At 35.9% G+C, this 20,810-nt stretch overlaps 1 protein-coding gene across 2 annotated transcripts; it reads right to left on the bottom strand.

Annotated features, from left to right (window-relative positions):
* Nucleotides 1-2,076: 2,076 nt before the first annotated feature.
* LOC142342764 (uncharacterized) lies at nucleotides 2,077-12,769 on the bottom strand. Of its 2 annotated transcripts, XM_075394309.1 has the most exons (9): nucleotides 11,360-12,769; nucleotides 11,202-11,292; nucleotides 10,644-10,697; nucleotides 10,503-10,573; nucleotides 4,508-4,678; nucleotides 4,137-4,163; nucleotides 3,393-3,437; nucleotides 2,418-2,469; nucleotides 2,077-2,262 (listed from the first exon to the last, which is right to left on the bottom strand). In XM_075394309.1, exons 1-9 carry the CDS (start codon nucleotides 11,468-11,470, stop codon nucleotides 2,228-2,230), a joined length of 657 nt encoding a protein of 218 aa, XP_075250424.1. In that variant the 5' UTR covers nucleotides 11,471-12,769; the 3' UTR covers nucleotides 2,077-2,227. The 2 variants fall into 2 exon arrangements, with proteins under 2 accessions (XP_075250424.1, XP_075250425.1); XM_075394310.1 differs by lacking the exon at nucleotides 4,137-4,163 and having other exon boundaries at nucleotides 11,360-12,766.
* Between the last annotated feature and the right edge of the window lie 8,041 nt (nucleotides 12,770-20,810).

Genomic DNA, 20,810 nt, shown 5'->3' with positions numbered 1-20,810 from the left:
GATTTCGACGTAAGAACCCAATTTCAAACTCAAAAGAGTTTTACCTGACCACTTGCAACTGAACAGTTGCGATAGCTTTGTAAATCTTCAGTCTTAAAAAACTAATAAAAACAGACCTAAGAAGATCAAGTGCTCTTTAAAATAACTGCTCAAACTATAAATTCTTATTAAGAATCTGCATCTTATTGCTGCTTTTATTGGCTTTTCTCAGAGAACATTTAATTAGAGTGAAATAATTTCTATTCATCTCGCCACAATTTAAAAGTCTCATCGATTTTTTAAAAGTCATTTTATTGTGGAAGATAAGTCAGTTGTGACCAAAACTTTAACCACCCATTGAAAAAATCAGTTAAGAGTGAAAAATGACGTCACGCACGTAATTCAGTCGAAGCTACATGAATTTAAAAAGCAAGACAAGGCCAATGATAGCCCCAAGTAACGCTTTGCGGCTATTTAAATTTTCTTAGAAAAAATGCAAAACTCATTGCCAATTTGCTTAGTTTTTTATACGTAAGACCTCAAAAACAATTAATGCACTTAAAAAACCACAAAAACTAAATTGCAGCTTAGCAGAAATGACTAGACAAACAATGCAAGCGGAGGCAAAAAAGAAATAGGTTTAAATTTTGAAAAGATTAGCAGAACGTTATAAAATGTTGTTCCTATGCAAAAGTTTTCAATGCCAACTTTCTGCTGTCAAAAATTTACAAAAAACCCTTGCACAAGCCACGAAAAAGTTTCATTGGCCCAGGAGCTGAAAGACAATGTGTAAAACAATAGCAAAATCTACTGTTTTTTATATTAAAAAACATTGCCTGTGCAAGTACCTTTAAATTAACTTCAAAAATCGCCCGTGCACAAGAAATTCATGAACTGTTGCAACAGGAAAAATTGCAACACTTGGGTTTGAAAAATTTCCAAACGTTAATTTTTCACCTTAGGCCATCCACCGAGTTAAGGCTTTCCGAGCAACTGCAGGACACTATGCACTTTGAAAACTCCAAGCTTCGGGACTCTTACTAAAACTTAATGTTTACTGGACTTTACCTGTTTAACCCGTTTTTGAAAAAAATTATCTGAAAAAGTAGTGATTACAACCTTAAGAAAGAGCACCAATTCGCCCTAAATTCTTTGGATTGTAAGAAAAGGCATAGCATCAATGCATTCTAAACTCTGAATTATAAAATCCAAGAAGAGAGCCTAAATAATAATCGTTGTGCGGCTGACGTTGGCTATTTATCATCCACATTTTTGAATCAGTTGCAAAACTAGTGATTTTGAGACCTCAAAATGATACTTACTAAAATAGGCCAAATTGCAAATAGGAAACATAAACCGACTAATGTCGGAAGAATTGCTCTTGAACGACAGGCGAGGCAATTTAATTCAGTCGCTGTAGCCTAGATAAATTTTTCTTTAATGGTACAAAAACAGTTTACCACGCCGGGATTCGAGCCATTGACCTCCAACTTCCTGACCAGAAGGACTGCCCACTCGGCTTTTGGGCCCCTCTTCTTATGCTGCAATCGGTTTTATGGTAGCAACAAGCTTTACTTCGGAGTGAGAGCAACGGAGATCACTCAAAAATGAAGAACGAACGCTTGAAAGTCATTTGAGAAGTCAAAGAATGTTCTAGAAAAGCGCAAAATGATCAAGCGAAAAATTTGCATAAAAACACGTTTACAATAATTGCTACGAACTTCGTTCAAGAGCAATTAAAACCAATCTTTGTCATTGGCTACTTTGTCAGATTTGTAGATTCAACGACTGCGAATATTACTCGGTTTCCCGCTTCGATTCGACAAAATCCGCAGTATCCAATTTGTCCCACTCCTCCTACTACTGAGGGGAAACAGTCCCTTCGCAATTCGGTACCTGGTGTGCTATCTTTTGTGCTCTACATCATTTGTATTCAAATTTTTCAATTGATAAATGATGTGAACTCATCGAGCTTCAGCGCAACCGTCGGTCAAATAGCACACGCTGCTGTTAAAAAAGCATTGAATGAGTTATTCCACCATTTCAAATTCCAGCTTCAAGTCGAAAAGATGTGCTCAACTACCTAGGCAACAAAAATTTCAGAAAAAGATCAATTATTTATTTAAACTTACATTTTGACATATTTACACATATTTTGAGTATTTACACGATTTACGTACAATTCAATTAGTTTAGTTTATTTAATAAATTGCACATTCCAGTCTTTGTAACTTCAAGTTTCAATGTACTATTCCATTCCGAATACGGCTTTCATACGACTGGCTGAAACAAAACGGTCAATAAAAATGGTATGTGAAAGTTGAAAAGAGCATCGTTCAGGTGACTTATGGTAATTCAGGTTATAATTAACTACGGCTGATTTGAACCCGGATACACTTTTACTTTCCAAAAAGAAAATATAAATCATTTAAACTCACAATCATTTCCCCAGCTTGGTTTGTATGCTCGCTCAGTTTTCTCGACTTGTGCCTAAAAACGCACATTGTTTTGATATGAAAACCGTAACAAAAGACAGACGAGCTAAGATTCTATTGATGTGCGCTCAAACATAGAAAACTCAAAGCTTGACCTGTAAATCTAACAACATGAGACTACAAGTACCAACGCACACTGGTTATTTCAATGGGCGGTATTATTAGAAAGCCCATAGATTGCGAGATTTCGTTAATTTCATTTTCGAGGGGTAATTGAGGTTTGAAGTTTTATATTTCGTACACTTTTTCAGTAATTTTCAATCAAATTCTCCTAAATTGCCGGAATCACTTTGAAACAGTTCAACACAATGTTTTTGGATTCAGTCTACAAAGATAAAAAGAGGCTTCCACAACCCTTCGGCATAATTTGAGATTTAAAAATGAGCTTGGACATATAAAAACAAAAAAATGTCGCTTCCAACATGTTTTCGCATATAAAATCTATGCAGCTTGACATTGATTCATTTCTAATTACAATGGCTGCCATAAAGTTCGCCAACAATACCAGCAACTTCAGCAAACTGAAACTTAAAAGACTACTTAAGCTAGCTTAGTTACAAAAGCCAGCAAGCTTAGGTTCAAAAACCAGAAGGCCATAACAGCTCCTCTAAGCTATCGGTCAGCTGTTAAAAAACCGCTTTTGTCAAAGTTTCTTTCCCTTCTTTTAGTCGACATCACTTTTGACTCTTTCAAGTGTTAACAAAAACGTGTCAACGTACTAAATCTCTCAGGTGACTGAGATTTAAGTTCTAATGTATACTTAGAAAACAAATTTTTTATACCTTAATGATTAGCGTATTGCTTCATCTCAATTCGACTTTACCTCGTTTCAATTTTGGCCTATATATTAATCACTTCGTGCACGCACAAAAATAATCTATTCTTTAACAATAACTTGGAGAATAGAAAACAACTCACACTTCGGACAGAACGTGAACTGACTTCGGATTTCTCGGATCGTGGCTGAAACAACACAGGGTAACAATGGTTTAATTGTTCATTCAGATCTTGAAGATCTCACAAATTCAGTCAGACGCATTCCATAATAAGCAATATCTTCATTATACGTCGAAATGAATTATTTTTTAAAATCCAAGCTTCGTAGATCCACTAATCAGTAGCTATGAACAGAAAAACGAATTAGGAGAGTACTTTACATATTGACTCTATTTATAAACCCTTGTAACCAGTCATGCGCACTTTGCAAGTGCATAATTAAATACATATATATTACAAACAAACAAGTCATATCACTTCCGATAAGGGTTTGAAAATGCATTCTTCTTGAAACGCTGATATCAAATAATTCCCTGCGCAAAATTTTGTTTTTTAACCCGCACTATTTCCATTCAAAAACTCAATCTTTCCATATCTGTCTGCAGTTATTGTCACGAAATAACTTCAGGTTCCGTTCATTGCTAAACCAGATGCAGAACTATATCCATCAAACCCGTGTGAAATAATAAGTATTGCTACCTTGCCGGATTAAATTTCTGACGGTTTAAAAATACGTGCTTCACTTGTGGGGTGGGGCTAACTAAGAAGTGACTGAAAATGTCTCGAAGTCTACAATAGAAGCAAACTTTACAGATTAAAGATTTGGCAGACAGACAGTGATGAACAACTTGGAACGCTACAAATGACTGACACAATAGACCTTACCGTAACACAGATGTCGTCCGCCGCAAACTAAACCAGGAAAGCCGCAAATTATTCAATTGATAGCAGCTAATATTCAAGTTCAGTAAGCTGTTCAACAACTTATAACAACCGACAGCAGCAGCTACAAAACCATTTTATTTCAAAAAAAAAACAAAAGTTTATTGAGTTAAGCGAGGATTTAGTAATAAATGCGACATTCAGCACAAGCGCATCCTTTTAAATAGCAACTAAACTATTGGTTTGATTCCATACATAAATTAATATTAAAGAATTCTATGATTTGTATAATACATTTTTTTTGTTTCAAGTATCTTCAACCTATTGGTTATAATATAACTTACTTATTTCGAAAAAAACACTGATAAACAAACCTCTTTTACAACTTCAAGCTCTATGAGCTGCTGTTTTGCAGTCTTCTGGTGACCCCTCTCTTCAAACAGGTACCACACTTTAGGTGAAATGGATGCGAAGTCTAGTGGCGATCGACCTCTGCTATCTTTTAAATGAACATCAGCTCCGCTGCTGAGTAGCACCATTGACACCTACACATACCAGAGAGGTCACAACTTAAACTGCGCATACTGAGAAACAAAACATCAAATTTGACAAGTTGAAACAAAAGCACAACAGTAAGAACAGCAGCTTAAAATATTTTCACTTTCACCGAAAAAACTGAATCGGGCAGAAAAAATCGAAGTTGAATGGTCTGGAACGGAAGTCAGGTGGTACATTAAATACAAACTAATAAAAGAACAAACTGTTTTTGGCTAATTGTGATTTCATTAATCGGAGCTGGACGATAAAAACTGGTTCACATGCGTGCTTCTTATTAGTGAGCTAATTATTCAAACCAGCAAAGAAAGCAAAAATTATAACTAGGTGGAAAAACAAACAAAACAAACATAGCCGGACGATTGCCGGAAAATAGCCGCGATAGACGCTTGCGGAAATAAAATAGACAGATCGACCACCAGTCCTTTAATAGACCACTAGACTTTTTGGGTTAGCTTCAGACTGTCATTTTTATGAGACACAAAAGCTCTATAAGGAGAAAGCCTTAATAGGGCTTTTCACAATTAATATTCGAAATCAAAAACTCAAGACTCTAATAATCAAGAATTAGGGCATATATGTTTGGCACTACTTAGATACACTCTATTGACCTTTAATTATAAGTGTTCATAAAATTTAAAATTCCATAAGTAAGTTCAGAAGTCATTTTTTTGAGTGAGGTAAGTCATTGAAAAAGTCAATTCCAAGAAGTGAGGGTAAGAGGAAACAAAAATCTGTTAGACGAAGTAAACAACATAGCAGTACAAGTCCTGACGTACAATTCAAAGACTAAACAAAAAACTAGACCTAGAACGGACTATGAGTGAATTGGTAAAAACATGTGAACAAAAAACCACTAGCGAGTGAACAAAAAACCACTTGCAAGAAAGCGAATTTTTGTTTAAACTCCGTTTTCTCACTCTACTTTAAAATTAGAGCGAAAAAAATCACGCCGCAAAACCACTCGCTTTTTCACTCCATTTCCTGTTTCGGCGAGACCACAATCACTACTCCAATTTGACTTCAAAAATCATGAAAATGTGTGAACAGATCTTAAACACATAGCCGGAAGAATTCCGGAAACGACTCAAAAAGGAAATCCTTTGAACGCCATCCAACTAATCATCAGACAAAACGTGCCTCCACTAATTTATGATTATCTTAGAAACAAAACCATAAAACAAAAAAGTAGAAACAAGAAAATCAATCTGTTAAAATAAGATTAAAAAATCTGATCAAAATTTGTTATAAATTGAGATCCCAAAACAACAATCTCTGCCAAAATTACTTCATCAAAACAACTTTACTAAAAGAACTTATGTAAATTTTTTTAAAAATACTTGAGGCCAAATTAAGAAAAAAAAATTCTTAAAAACAAATTGCATGAAAAGCTGGAAAAATCCAAAGAAAAATTCCTCCCAGCCAGTAGGGTATCCAGATGCTCGCAAAACAATAGTCAAGTCATAATAGGCCAAGAAACTTGTCTAAAAAACAGAAAACAAAAAACTGCAAAAAATTATGAGATATAGTTCCAATTTTCGCCATTTCTGGTCATATTTCTTAACCAAAAAAATGATTCATATCCACAAAATTGTAACCAATTTTTAAATATAAAATTTGCTCAAGTAGACGGGTCTTTTTATTACCCATTTGAGCTAGTAAAACAAAACAATCGTCAAAAAACGCAAATACCCCGAAAATCAGCAAATAAAACAAAAACCTCCGCATTAGCATAAAATCTAAATGAATTTTCAAAACCTTCAAACCACTGCCAGAACCAGCCTAAAATAACAAAATCATAACCAAACCTCTCAACCAAAAAAAAATGAAAAAAAACTGCTTTAAAATGCCGCACATGAATAAAAAATTTTGCTCGCTTAGAATTTTTTCACACCTCAATTTCTCGCTCTAAAGAAAACAGCGATATGAACGAAAAACCACTCTCTTTTCGCTCCACTCTTCATTTTGTTCAGCAACAAAATCACTCCAAATTTTTTCACTTGTTCCATTTCCCGCTTCAAAATTCACTCCAATAAAATTGATTTTTAAAAAGGACTTCTCCAATACTCCTCTTCGAGTCGTAAAAAAGACAGCGCCCCAATACAACTTAATTTCTTTGTATTGTAAATAATTAAGAAAGCAATAATAGCCGCCTGGAATTGCTGACGCGGCTATTAATTAGTACCAACGAATTATCGCGGTCGATAACAGATGTAGCTCAAACGAGCAATCGATCCTAGTAGATCTCGTATGTAAAGGATTATTATTTATGCTTTACAACAGTCATGAAAATTTTCTGAAAAAAAAAACGTTTAGCGCCAAAGTATCAAGAGTTATCGATGTCGATAAAATTTTTGGGGCCTACTAAACGTAACCTTGCAGGAAGTGATTTCGGAGAAACATGTGCTAATTCTTCTGCTGAGGCGAGTTAAAAGACCTTGTTCAGTTTTTACTTCACGTGACCTAGCAGTTTGGTCGAAACCAGAGAGAGAGAGATACAAACAGAAAGATGAAAGGCAACTCGACTCACCCAGTCGACCCATTCCCCCTCTGAGAGGAATCGTCATAATGAACGTCATCACTAGCCCAGATTCGAAGATAAGAGAGACTACAGAAAGACACAATTAATTGGTAGAAATTACAACCTCGCCGAGCGGGTGGGGGCCAAACTCCAGGAACCATCCTTCTCACCATGATATTTTTTCTCAACAATGTTTGAGCGAATCCCATCCTTAGAGACTTGTAAGTCGTAAGGTTCGAAGAGAAATGCTCAGCGACTTAATGCCCTCCGGTCTTTACCTGTTTATCCCTCAGGAAAAAATGGTCGGACTAAAAACTTTAATACGGTAGTAAAGCCAGTAGTACGAAAAACCGCATAAAAAATACCAGCGGGACTAAATATACAATTACTACAAACTTTGTTCGAGATCAGTTATTAAACATTAATTAACGAGAACCAGGTTGTCTTTTATCTTCTCTACACACTAAAAACAAATAAATTTGACTGGAAATGTGAAAACAAGGAGGCTCGGTAATGTGCGTTCCGACCCGGCTTATCCACAATTTTGGCATCATTCTCTGCCAAATGAGGAAGAGACAGAAAACTTTCAAAAAACCTCACCTAGTGAGCAAAATAATTGGTGCATGAATTAAAAAATTCCTTAAAACTCAAATCACTTAGAAAAGTGAATAATGTCACATTAGTGGGCCGATGAAACCTGCAATCATTAAGACCACGAGATAAGACAAACAAAAATCAAATAACAAACATTTACATCCAAAACTCAACGTCTATTTTTAAAAAACACATAACAACGTCAATATGGCGTGTCAAATAAAATCTGAACAAAACAAAATAATTTGTACTTCACTAGAAAAAAATCACGGGGTCAGACCTTCATGATAATCAGTAACAAAGTTAAAAACACGTTTGTTTTCTAAACAAATAATTTCAAATAACAAAAACATTAGATATCAATCTTTAAATAGTTTTATGTTCCTTCATTTTTCAATATGAAGACATTGAGACCTGTCATTATCCAGAATATGTGGCACGTCTAGAAAAACGAACAATTTCAGACGAAAAGGCAAAAAATCCATTGAAATCCACAAAAAAATGGTGTTGAAGCCTTTAAAGTCATAATCTATTGCTTAAATAAAGCAGAACAAACAATTTAGCGATCTTTGAACTCAAAACAAAAAAAAACACCGTTGAAATCTGTTATTACTCAGAATATGTACTACATCAATAAAGCCAAGTCAATTAAATAATTGGCGAAAAACCGGTATCGAAGCCGTTAAAAGGATAAGAAATTCACTATAAGCCAACGATATGTTCAATTGTGCCTTTCTGCGCGACACCAAAACTTTGATATTTGAACGATAATTAATGAGACTTGATAACCAAGAGGAACAGCAAAAAGCAAATTCCATAAATACGGCTATATATCCTTTTTAAACTCATGACTCCAAAGTCATGAAAAACTGTAGCTATCAACTGAACTCAGTAATTAGATTCCTTTGCTCATCCATAGGAAGTCACTAAGACCACCAGTTACCCAGAATTTGTCTAACGACTAAAAATACGGACAAAAATAACAAATTGCTTTTTGAACACGGTGTCGAAGCAGTTAAAACCATAATCTATTCACTGAAAAACTGATGTCTTCAATTGTGCCTTCTTTTTAAAAGCCAAAATGTGATATCTGACCTGTCAATAAATTGGTGACAAGACAAAAAACAAGAACCTCGAAAACAGGAAAATGTCGAAAACTCAACAAATTTTTCTGTGAAAACTCGTACTATTAAAGAAAAACTATTATTTAAAACGCAAAACCGCAAGAAACCTTAATTTTCATCCAATAGAGGGAAGATGCGACCTCTCTTTATTGTTCTTAAGCAACAAATTGACCAAAAAAGCTTGTCGCAAAGTTCAAAAACCCACTGTTTATTTTGAAAATATTTATTTTTAAAAGTCAAAACGACCATAAGCTGTCGACTGAAAAACTAGATGAGTTTCCTTGAAACTCTGCAGGAAAACAATTGAACCTGTCATTAGTAGTCCTTGCTTTGAATGGTTCTTTTCCGTAATTCATGTGAAAAAAAAAGAATGCAAAAATATTTAAAAGAGACATCGACTAACTGCAATCCTCTTTTTGGGGGGGGGGGCTTTAGAGAAACAACGATTAGACCAAAACTAGCCTCAATATTGCCATTAGTCCATCAGGAACGCGTAGCTGTTGAGAACATTATGGATATGGATAATTTGACCAAAAAAAATCAATATATCGAAAAAAAATATATGCGTTTTCTATAATTATCGAGTTGAATTAGCAAAAAAAAAACAAAAAAAAATTTTAATTCAAGAATACTCTCAATGAATAAACAAGTAAAAATATCTTTCTTTAAGTTAACGGATATTGTGTCTTTAGTTTTAGGTTTGTTAATCAGGCAAATATACACAGAAAGGACTGAAGAAGCTTATTTCGTGTCAGTTTTGATAAGGCTGAATTTTGAAAAATTTAGCAGAAATTTTATTGCCAAAAAATTGGATGAAACAGTACAATATTTTATTTGCGGTTTGTGTGTGTGTGTGTACTTCAGGCAAATTTAATCAAAGTGGACCAAAGAAACTTATTTCGTGCAATTTTGATGAAAAAGTCTAAATTTTGAAATATTTAGCCAAAATTTTAGCCAAAAAAAATAATTCAAAATAGTCAACAATACTTTTTTCTCTTTGAAAACCAAATCAACAACATTATTGATAACAATTTAATATGTATTAGCAAAAATGACTAAATTTTAGGCAAAACACCCGGAAATTGTGAAAAAAAATAACGCAAATCAGTCTCAATATTCACAAAAACTTAAACTTCGGTAACTCAGCTCTGGAAAATGAAATTCAAAAACATCTTTTTAATTCCACATTCTACGCTTGGCCGGCATTTTAATGATACCACTCACAACTTTCTACGATGACTCTATCGATCGGCCAAAATTGACTCAACAAGAAAACCCATTTGAGTATAGTTCCTCCCCCCACTAAGTGGGGTCGGAACTACAAATACCTTCACCGGTACGAAAAGCGTCATTAACAGCAAAACATTTTTTAATATAATTTACTTCTTTAATAATATATCGCCCGAAGTTTCCGAATTACCAAATGGTAGTTTCATAATATATAAAGGATGACGACGAATTTTGAACACTCGAATATGAATTGTACTACAGAATCCAAAACAACATCACAAAGCCAATCAATTGAGATATCTGAATTATTGATATTGCATTACAAGCATCCTCAGATTCCTTCACCTTTGTATGTTCTTGGAATACAGCTGCATGCAGTGGCGTCCAAAGAGTACCAGTGTTCTGGCAGTTTACATCTGAAACAACGGACACAGAAAATATAATAGTGATGAAATTTTAATGAGTTCAGAAAATGGTTACACTAACCAGCTTTAAATTCCAGGAGCTTTGAAACTAAGTCAGAAAATCCCCAAAAAGCACCTGAAAACACATCATTTGTTAACGAAATCCCCGAAAAACTGTTTTCAAATCCAATACATGAAAATGCTTGTTCGGTCAAAAACGCTAACATCGTCATCGGTATCTCAGAGCAATTCCGATATCTAAGAAAAACAGCATGTAGAATATCAATTGAAAGTTGTCAAGTTTAATTTCTACTGTCTATCTTTTACAAAATTCAGGTCTTTCACATTATAGCCTCCCCGGCTAAATAATCATATTACCTGTTGTTGTTGTTGTTGTATAGCTGTCATCATGGTTGATAATTCTACCATAAGGAGCGTATTTTGAGGGGGTTAGGGCTTATAATATGGAAACCCCAAAAATTATTCAATTACAACGAAGCGGAGAGGCACTGAGTATATTTTGAATATCAAAGGTACTATTCCTTGTCCCTCAGACCCGACATCGAAACCAAGTACCCATAAACAAACCCCTGAATACAAACATTTAAATTTGTCCATAACTAAATTTAAGTATGCTCACATGTATAGAGGTAATATTGCAGCACTTCTTTCTGATTTTCGGCAGTGAGTTCTGGGCAGATGATTTGTTCACTTAGAAGTTCCACAACAAGCTGAAACCATGATATCACATTGAACGAACAGTATAGAGGCAAAATAATAATACAAAATAATACAAACGTCTTCATGTCCAATTTGAGACATAGAAGAATTTCCCAATGCGTAACTCTTAGTCATTGCAAGCCGGTCTTGCACCTCTGAGAGTATCTGCAAAATTCTATCACCCGACATTCTAACTCATTATCTCCTGTAAATAGTTAATGCGAACCAACCTATGTTTTAAAAGAAAATGTCTGCATTGAAAACAATAAAAACAAACAATCCAACTATTCGGCCAAACGCAGGCGGGGCAAATTAATTAAGAGGGGGCTGTACCCAGATAATTTTATATTGAGGCAGAAAAAGCCGCACAAGAAAGGGTTTAGGCCCTCGACCTCCGGCGCATTACACTGAAGCATTTACCACTCGAGTATCCGTGCCTAGTGATAGCTTATCTTACAATCGTTTTTGTTTAAAAAGGCTCAATTTCTGAATCAGCGCAATTTAAGTAATGCAAAAAAAATAATCGACTGACGTCGGAAGAATTGCTCTCAAACGACTAGTGGGAGCTAAAATATATTGCAGCCTCCTTCAGTCGAGAGGGGGTAACTAAAATTCACCAAGGGTGTTGAGGATATTATATACCACTATAGCCTCAAATAAATTTTTAATACGACTTCGGCGCGCTTTCATTGTTGTTGGGATGGCAAAACTGACGAAGCCCTAAAGTAAAGAGACGAAAAAATCAATATCCCGAATAGGAAAAAAGTTAGGTGACATAAAAGAAGACGGCAAAAATAACAGGAATGCAAATCAGAAGTGACGCTAAACCAGGAGACACATACAAAATAGAGGCTAATCAAGCATTACTAAAACAACTAACTAAAAGACCTGCTTACCTGCTGACACAACTAAAAGACCTGCTTATCATCCTTAAAGGCTATCAACCTTAAAGTCATCCCTAAAGTCTAGTTTTGATCAGCATATAAGATCGCATCTGGCATACGAAATAACTTATAGTGGATGCAATTCCACTTATGTTGGGCAAACTTGCACATACAATAACAGCAAAAATTGGCCTTAGGATTAAAATCCAAAATGGTTAATCTCCCGGCAAAATGAGCTGTTCACTCAGTTAACAGACTGAACTATAAGAACTATACTGAAAGTTCACTTTAAGTGTAATAAAATGTGCTGCACTTAATCTGACGATATAGCCATGCGTGCTTAGCTGGCAGTAGTTCTAGGAAATTTGTAGATAAAATCGTTTGAAAAATCATTGCAGAAACCAAATGAGGGAAGCGAGAACAAAACTCCGGACATCGAGAATGTGCATTAATTGTAACCGGGTCGTTACTTACAGAAGGAAAGGCGTCGAGTGCGAAATCTGGTTAAGCTGAAATATGTACAACAGAGGACACAGAGGAACTAAATTTTTTCAAGAGAAATGTGGTTGATATAGTGTGCACTGTCAAGGGGAACTCTCTAGACTAACTTGAGTAGGCAACTTCCCTTCACAAAAACTTACAATTCAATCTTGTGTCACCCAACGGTAATGGATACATGGCGTTCCTTGATCTAAACTTAAACGTAAACAATGAAAGAAAAATAGCTCTCAACGGTATCAAAAATCAATTGATACCGGCATAATCCGAAATTTTCTTACGTGTGCACCGTTACAACATAATAAAAATGTAATTAAAGGAACGGTACATAGAATTTTCAACGAAACCAGTGACTGGCAATCCTTCTCGGTAGCTCCTAAGAAATTAATAGATCTTTACTGGAAATCTGTATCCAACTCATTGGTCTTCCAGTATTGTTAAAGAGACATTGCCTAAAAAACTCACGAAGAAGAAGTTTACTTAAAAGCATCTCAAAAATGAACAACCTTTCAAAACAACTATAAACATAAACAAAAATGAGCTGCACCGATTATTTTTGTTCAATACAGAGGAAACATCACTCAAATTTTTGCTAGTAGACTATGTGATACTCTGTTCATTTTCACAACGTGAAAATTACGAACTGATTGCCCACCCTGAATTCATCTTTTGACAAAAATATGAAAAAGCATGTGGTATGTTAAGTTACATGTAATAGATGTAAATTCATCTATTTTGGCCAGACCAGCCGACAAGTTACATCTAGAATTTTGAAACATCCAAAGAAAGATCGCCCAGTGCGACAACATCTCGCTGAGTGTTGTGGTACAGCGCATAAAATTTAATGGGAGATTTTAGATTCATGTCTTGTGTTTGATAAACTGATGACAATAGAGGTGATTGACAACAAAATCCTGAAACCGCAAGTAAATACGCGCAATGAGTACCGGGGGCGGGAATCGACATTGAAGTATTAGTTCAACTGCAAAAAATTTGACATTTGCAATTCAAACATTCAAAATTGTGTTGATAACAGAAACTAAAAGATAACAACCGATTGGAATAAAAATAAAACCTTTTTCCAGGAAAAAAACAATATTCCCGGTAATTTTCGAAAAATCAAGAATAAAGATTGTAAAAATTTTGGTGGTTTAATAAACGTAAAGAAACTGTTCTGAATATGATTTCAAATGTAATCAATCTAGAAAACTCGTTGTTATTTTAACACATTTCATAGAATTCCATAGATAGAGTCAAAGACAATATTTTATACTTCGTAAATGATTTTACTCGATTGTTAAACTCGACAAGGAACTCAATAGTCGAAAATGTTCGTTTTTTAATAATTCAAAATTTTAATTGAAAAATCTTTCTTCTTGTCAATAAACAGATTTTGCTATCAAAGAACAAGTAATTCATCAAACACAGCAATAGGTGTCTGCGACACCCGATATGAATGTTCCGTTTTGGTCCAAAATAATTGCGATATTGTCACGTAGTCCTTTTTTGTTAAAACGTTGTGACGAGCTCATCTCGCATCCTTCACGCGGAAGTTCAGTGAGTGCATTTAGCTTTAAAAAATAACAAAATAAGCCCTATTTGAAAACATAATTGAGTACCTTCTGTTGTATCGTAATCACATATTCCATGTAATAGATTATATTAATAGGTTTGTGTTTCAGTTGTTCAATAAAAACTTGCAAAAAAAGTGTTTCATCTGAGCAACACAACAGTTTTATTCAACATCTGTCATGGAGTTTTGAGCTCCTGATTTTCCGACCGAGCCAACCGAAGAGCAAGGGTCTTGCTAGAAGCAATTCTTTGTTGATGGCGTAACAACCAATGGAATTACGGAAGACTCTCACAAATTGACATTTCTCAGCTCATACGCATGGGCAGGACTCTTCAAAATTCCCTCAGGAGTAAATAATTCCAACGATGCAATCGCTATTCTGGATGCTCAATTATATAAGCCAGACATCAAGTCTTTTCGTACAAGCAACGAGATGTTGAGTTCATAACAGGGTTTTTGCGGCGACTACGGATTTTTGTTGAGCACTGTGAAAGCACAGACCTCAAAGTGCAGCAACACAAGGACATACTCAGTCGCGATGGCTTAAAATCTGGTTTTAAGTCTAATGAAATACGCGTTTGAATTTGGAGCTGGCGGACTCAGAAGCTCCACTTAAGAATTCGAGAAATGCATTTCACTCGCTAATGCAATCAAAGTAGCTGCTGATTTCTCCCGCTCATTCAATATCTGCTCAGACACCCCGCCATCTACATCTAGTGCACCGGCGGAAATATTGCTGCTGCCAAAATAAGAACAACTCAACTTTATAAGGCTTCCAATCATAAACGTGGGTTTTGTGCTCTAGAGGAACACGCACGGCCTAAATGCAGATCAACGAAATAAGTGTCTGAAATTTGGCAAACAAGGGCATTGGGCAGCAGCGTGTAATTCAACTGTTGCAACAGTCACTTAGGATGACGACGAACGAGTAGCTTCTGTACTATGCAGTGTGAAGACAACGAACGAACTGACAAGTTCTCCTAATAGAATCTACGAAAACATTTTTATGGGCCCAGTATGCTCTCTTCCTGTTAGAGCGCTTATTTATCCCGGCTACTCGTTCTTCATATCGGCTGATGTGTGTAGGCAGTTGCAATTAGCAATCCAAACAATGAGGTCAAAATCTCGTCTCGAGGACGGGGAAGAATTTCCAGTTCTTGGAGTTTGCAATGCTTTAGTGAGCATGATTAACTTTTATTATACTGTTTCCTTCTCTGTAGTTTGTCACTTAATTCGTAAGACAATCTTGGGCCTGAATGTTTTCTTACAACATCAAACAGTCTTACTTAAAACTGGTTGTAAAAAAACTCAGTTAGACACTAGTAATTTGGCTGCTATTGCAGAAAGGTTTGAGTTTAGACCGATGGTTATTGACCCACCGAAAGTATTCTCCGAAAAATCTTATAAAGCTAAGCCCATCACAACAAAAACCGGAAACTCAAACAAAGAAGATTTTGAGTTTATGCAGAAAGAAATTTCAGATCTTCTAAAGAAAGGAATAGATCGTTGCTCAACATCTCCAAGGCCAGCTCAGGCGTTTGTTGTAAAAGGCCAAAAACGATGCATGGTAATCTAATATTCCATGAGAGTCAATTTGTTTACCAGTCTTGATGCGTACTCTTTTCCGAATATGGAATAACTAATGAACAACACTTCTGAGAACTATTTTTCTCGGAAAAAGATTTAAAAAGCGCCTATCATCAAGTACCAATGCAAGAAGAAGAAAAGTAGTTCACAGAGTTTCGAAGTCGGGGAAAACTTTACGAATTAGATTGTCCACCTTTTATGTTAATTAACGCGGACCTGTGTTTCAGAGAACTTCCTTCTCGCTGCCGAAAAAGAAGGAATCACCTTAAAAACGCACAAATGTCAATTCTGCCTGAAAGAATTTTCTACTCTACGCCACATCGTGTGAGCAAGTTCTAAGCGGCTGGACCTAGAGAGACTGAAAATTCTGAAAGAGTATCCGGTTCCAGATGGTTCGAAAGCATTGCGACGTTCAAATGGATTTTTCGCGTATAATGCAAAATGGGTCCCGCAATACTCAAGCATATTTCACAAGCAGAAGCTCAAAAGCAAGCACCTTTTCTTTTGAGTTCCTTTGTCAATTCTCGTACTAACGAAATCAAGTCGCAGGTCGCTGATGAAGAATTTTGTCCTAATAGAATCTACAAAAACATTTTTTTTTTGGCCCAGACTGCTCTCTTCCTGTTAGAGCGCTTATTTATCCCGGCTACTCAATCTTCATATCGGCTGATGTGTGTAGGCAGTTGCAATTAGCAATCCAACCAATGAGGTCAAAATCTCGTCTCGAGGTCGGAGAAGAATTTCCAGTTCTTGGAGTTTATAATGCTTTAGTGAGCATTATTAACTTTTATTATACTGTTTCCTTCTCTGTAGTTTGTCACTTAATTCGTAAGGCAATCTTGGGCCTGGATGTATTCTTACAACATCAAACAGTCTTATTTAAAACTGGTTGTAAAAAAACTCAGTTAGACACTTGTAATTTGGCTGCTATTGCTGAAAGTTATGAGTTTAGAACAATGGTTATTGACCCACCGAAAGTATTCTCCGAAAAATCGTATAAAGCTAAGCCCATCACAACAAAAACCGGAAACTCAAACAAAGAAGATTTTGAGTTTATGCAGAATGAAATTTCAGATCTTCTAAAGAAAGGAATAGATCGTTGCTCAACATCTCCAAGGCCAGCTCAGGCCTTTGTTGTAAAAGGCCAAAAACGATGCCTGGTAATCTAATACTCCATGAGAGTCATTTCGTTTACCAGTCTTGATGCGTAACCTTTTCCGAATTTGGAATAACTAATGAACAACGCTTCTGAGAACAATTTTTTTCGAAAAAAGATTTAAAAAGCGCCTATCATCAAGTACCAATGCAAGAAGAAGAAAACTAGTTCACAGAGTTTTGAAGTCGAGGAAAACTTTACGAATTAGATTGTCCGCCTTTTTGTTAATTAACGTGGACTTGTGTTTCAGAGAACTTTCTTCTCGCTACCGAAAAAGGAGGAATCACCTTAAAAACGGACAAATGTCAATTCTGCCCGAAGGAAATTTCTATTCTACGCCACATCGTCTGAGCAGGTTCTAAGCGGCCGGACCTAGAGAGACTGAGAGTTCTGAAATATTATCCGGTTCCAGAAGGTTCGAAAGTATTGCGACGTTCAAATGGATTTTTCGCGTATAATGCAAAATGGGTCCCGCAATACTCAAGCATATTTCACAAGCAGAAGCTCAAAAGCAAGCACCTTTTCTTTTGAGTTCCTTTGTCTCCTCTCGTACTAAAGAAATCAAGTCGCAAATCGCTGATGCTTTTTTGGTTTGCCCCGCGCAGATACTGGTCATTTTTTTCTCGAAACCGACGCTTCTGGATACGCCATTTGATCGCAAAAATTATCGCAGTTTGAACGAAATTTTCTGCTGCGGAAAAAGAAGCCTTAGCTTTTATTGAATCTTTCAGAGAATTTTCACTTTTCTGGGGACTTTTCAGGTTACTGTGAAGACCGATTAAAAGAACATCGCATTTATATTTTTACAACAAAAATCCAAAAACAGATAACGAGAGTCTCCTCCGCCAGCGAATCGAGTTTGCTGAATATCGTTGACGCTCTCTCGAGGATTGCTCACGTAAAGACCCAGAACAAAAAGGCGTTTTTTCTCTACAAGATAAATTAGCACATCTTGGAGAGATTAGATTTTGGCACTATGTCAATACAAAGAATTTACCGCACACTCTCGAGGACGTTAAGCAAGTTATTGCCACATACGACAACCGTCGAAGGTTAAAACCCAAACTTTTGAAGCCGAGCGGGCCTGGTCATATTTTTAAGGGCTTTAAACCATTTGACAGGATATCCATTGATCTAGTTGGTTTCAAGATTCCTTTCTTCAATTCAAGTAATGTGGATTTGCTTACCGTTATAGACGAATTCAGTCAATTTCCTTTGCCTTCACCATGAGGGATATTACAGCAAAGCCTATTATTAGATGCCTCTCGCGTTCTTTTGATATATTTGCAATCCAAGTTTCATCCACTCAGATTGTGGAGGACAACTAGAGTCACAGGAGTTCAATAATTTCTGCTCAGAAAGAGAAATTTGCAAACCCCGTACATCCCCGTAACACCGTCAAGGTAGCGGTTAAATTTATTGATACAATGGAGTTATCTGGAAGGCTCTTAGCTTGCTTTTTGATTCCAGGAAATTTCCAAAGAATCAGTGCGAAGCTGTACAAGCACGAAAAAAACTCCTCACTAGAGATTTTTGCAGTTCCCGGGGAAAGACTATAGAAAATTAATTCTCCCAGATTGGCTGTGTAAAGGTAATACAGTGTACCTGAAAAACATTATACAAAATAAATCCGACCGTCTCGTGGAAGTTGTAAAAACAAAAGAGTTTATTACCGAGAATATCGTCCAACTCCAATATCCGAGTGGATGAGAAAACACTGTCTCTGCGCGAGACTTACCTCCTTCTTCAGAATGTTAACCAGAAATTGCACAGAATGAGCTGCAATCTGTTGCTTCGAAAGAAACAAAAAGCACATCAAACTCATGGAACGAAACCACTACAGTACAGTTGTTGGAAAATGTCAATGTTTCAGCCGGCGAAGCGCCCGAAGGCTCCAAAAAAGTGCCCGAAAAAGCAAATAATCTGACGGCACAGCATGAAGTGGAAATGAGACGACCTGGACACCTGAGAAACAGACCGACGTATATATATGACTATTGATTGATTTTAAAATGCGAGGGAAGACTGTAATGATAATTGAGTACTTTCTGTTGTATCGTAATAGCATTCTCCATATAATGATTTATATTAAAATGTTCGTGTTTCAGATGTTGAATAAAAGCTTGCAATAAGCGATGATTCATCTCTGCAACATGACACATCTAACATCCGTAAAATTTGCAATTGCTCTTAGGCTTACTTGTTCTTATTGGAGGGCCTGAAACGGCGGCCAGTAAAAACGATGTAACGTGCTATGTAAATCATATTGATTCGGATCCTTGTTTATGGCACAAAGTGTATAAATTACAATGGCTGACAATTTTTTTGGTCATGTCTAATGGAGTGAAATAATCGAAAATTCTAGTCTTAGTATGTACAGCATGTCAAAAGTTAATTACTATGTCCAGTCACAACACAAACTGACTTTTGGTATGCGTTAGAATAAAACTCAGAATAAGAATTTTATGGAAATGTTCGTAAGAGACAGAAAATAGCGTTTTACTATTCAAAACCAATCATTCAGTACTGGGTAAAATGACAATGTAAAGTATCGTTTCTAATTCGTACTGACAATGAAGTCCGGGCTATTATAATAGACCATGCAAGAGCATGGCAATAATCAACGCTTCGAAGTTTGGTAAGAGTTTTCCTTGATCCTGGTTAGCTAATAAAACGGCTTTTTATTTTTTATAAACTATACTGATAAGTTATTAGCTATTTTTCAATTTTACGTTGGTACAAAACTTGTAAAGGATTTATATATATTTAGTCTCAAACGATTAGTGGCAGCTCAAATCTCTTGCAGCCTGTTTCAGTCGAAAGGGGATTAACTAAAATCCACCAAGAGTGTTCAGGTTATTATATACAACTATAGCCGCTAAATAAATTTTATGTACGGTTTCTGAGCGCTTTCATTGTTTTTGGGTTTTGCATACTTGGTTGTGGGGATTTCTCCCTTACAACTGTCTCAGAATGCTGATCGTACTTCCTTGCAAATTTGACAGTCACAACCCGGGCCGAGGTGTCAACGCTAAAAAACGCAAAATTATGTAAGATTGGCGTTGAATGCGTAGAATTTATGTAAGATCTACGCTTAAGCGTAGATCTTACATAAATTCAACGCATTCAACGCTAATCTTACATAATTTAGCGTTGAGTTTTAGCGTAGATCTTACATATTTAGCGTTGAATTTAGCGTAGATCTTACATAAATTCAACGCATTCAACGCTAATCTTACAAAATTTTGCGTTGAGTTTTGGCGTAGATCTTACATATTTAGCGTTGAATTTTAGCGTAGATCTTACAAAAATTCAACGCATTCAACGCTAACCTTACATAATTTTGCGTTGAATTTTGGCGTAGATCTTACATATTTAGCGTTGAATTTTAGCGTAGATCTTACATATTTAGCGTTAAATTTAGCGTAGATCTTACAAAAATTCAACGCATTCAACGCTAGTCTTACAAAATTTTGCGTTGAATTTTGGCGTAGATCTTACATGTTTAGCGTTGAATTTTAACGTAGATCTTACATAAATTCAACGCATTCAACGCTAATCTTACAAAATTTTGCGTTGAGTTTTGGCGTAGATCTTACATATTTAGCGTTGAATTTTAGCGTAGATCTTACAAAAATTCAACGCATTCAACGCTAACCTTACATAATTTTGCGTTGAATTTTGGCGTAGATCTTACATATTTAGCGTTGAATTTTAGCGTAGATCTTACGTATTTAGCGTTAAATTTAGCGTAGATCTTACAAAAATTCAACGCATTCAACGCTAATCTTACAAAATTTTGCGTTGAATTTTGGCGTAGATCTTACATAT

This window comes from Convolutriloba macropyga, chromosome 7 (genome assembly GCF_964194025.1).
Source record: "Convolutriloba macropyga chromosome 7, txConMacr16.3, whole genome shotgun sequence".
NCBI lineage: Eukaryota > Metazoa > Xenacoelomorpha > Acoela > Convolutidae > Convolutriloba > Convolutriloba macropyga.
The sequence above is the reverse complement of the archived record's forward strand: the minus strand, read 5'-3'. Positions and strand labels throughout refer to the sequence as shown.

What these genes read in the sequence shown, in the direction of transcription:
- LOC142342764 (XM_075394309.1), bottom strand. Translation starts at nt 11,470, where the DNA reads ATGTCGGGTGATAGAATTTTGCAGATACTCTCAGAGGTGCAAGACCGG. An exon ending in CTCAAATTGGACATGAAGAC is followed by an intron (nt 11,293 to 11,359) that starts GTTTGTATTATT and finishes TCATGGTTTCAG; the next exon opens with CTTGTTGTGGAACTTCTAAG. An exon ending in ACCAAGCTGGGGAAATGATT is followed by an intron (nt 2,263 to 2,417) that starts GTGAGTTTAAAT and finishes GTTTTGTTTCAG; the next exon opens with CCAGTCGTATGAAAGCCGTA.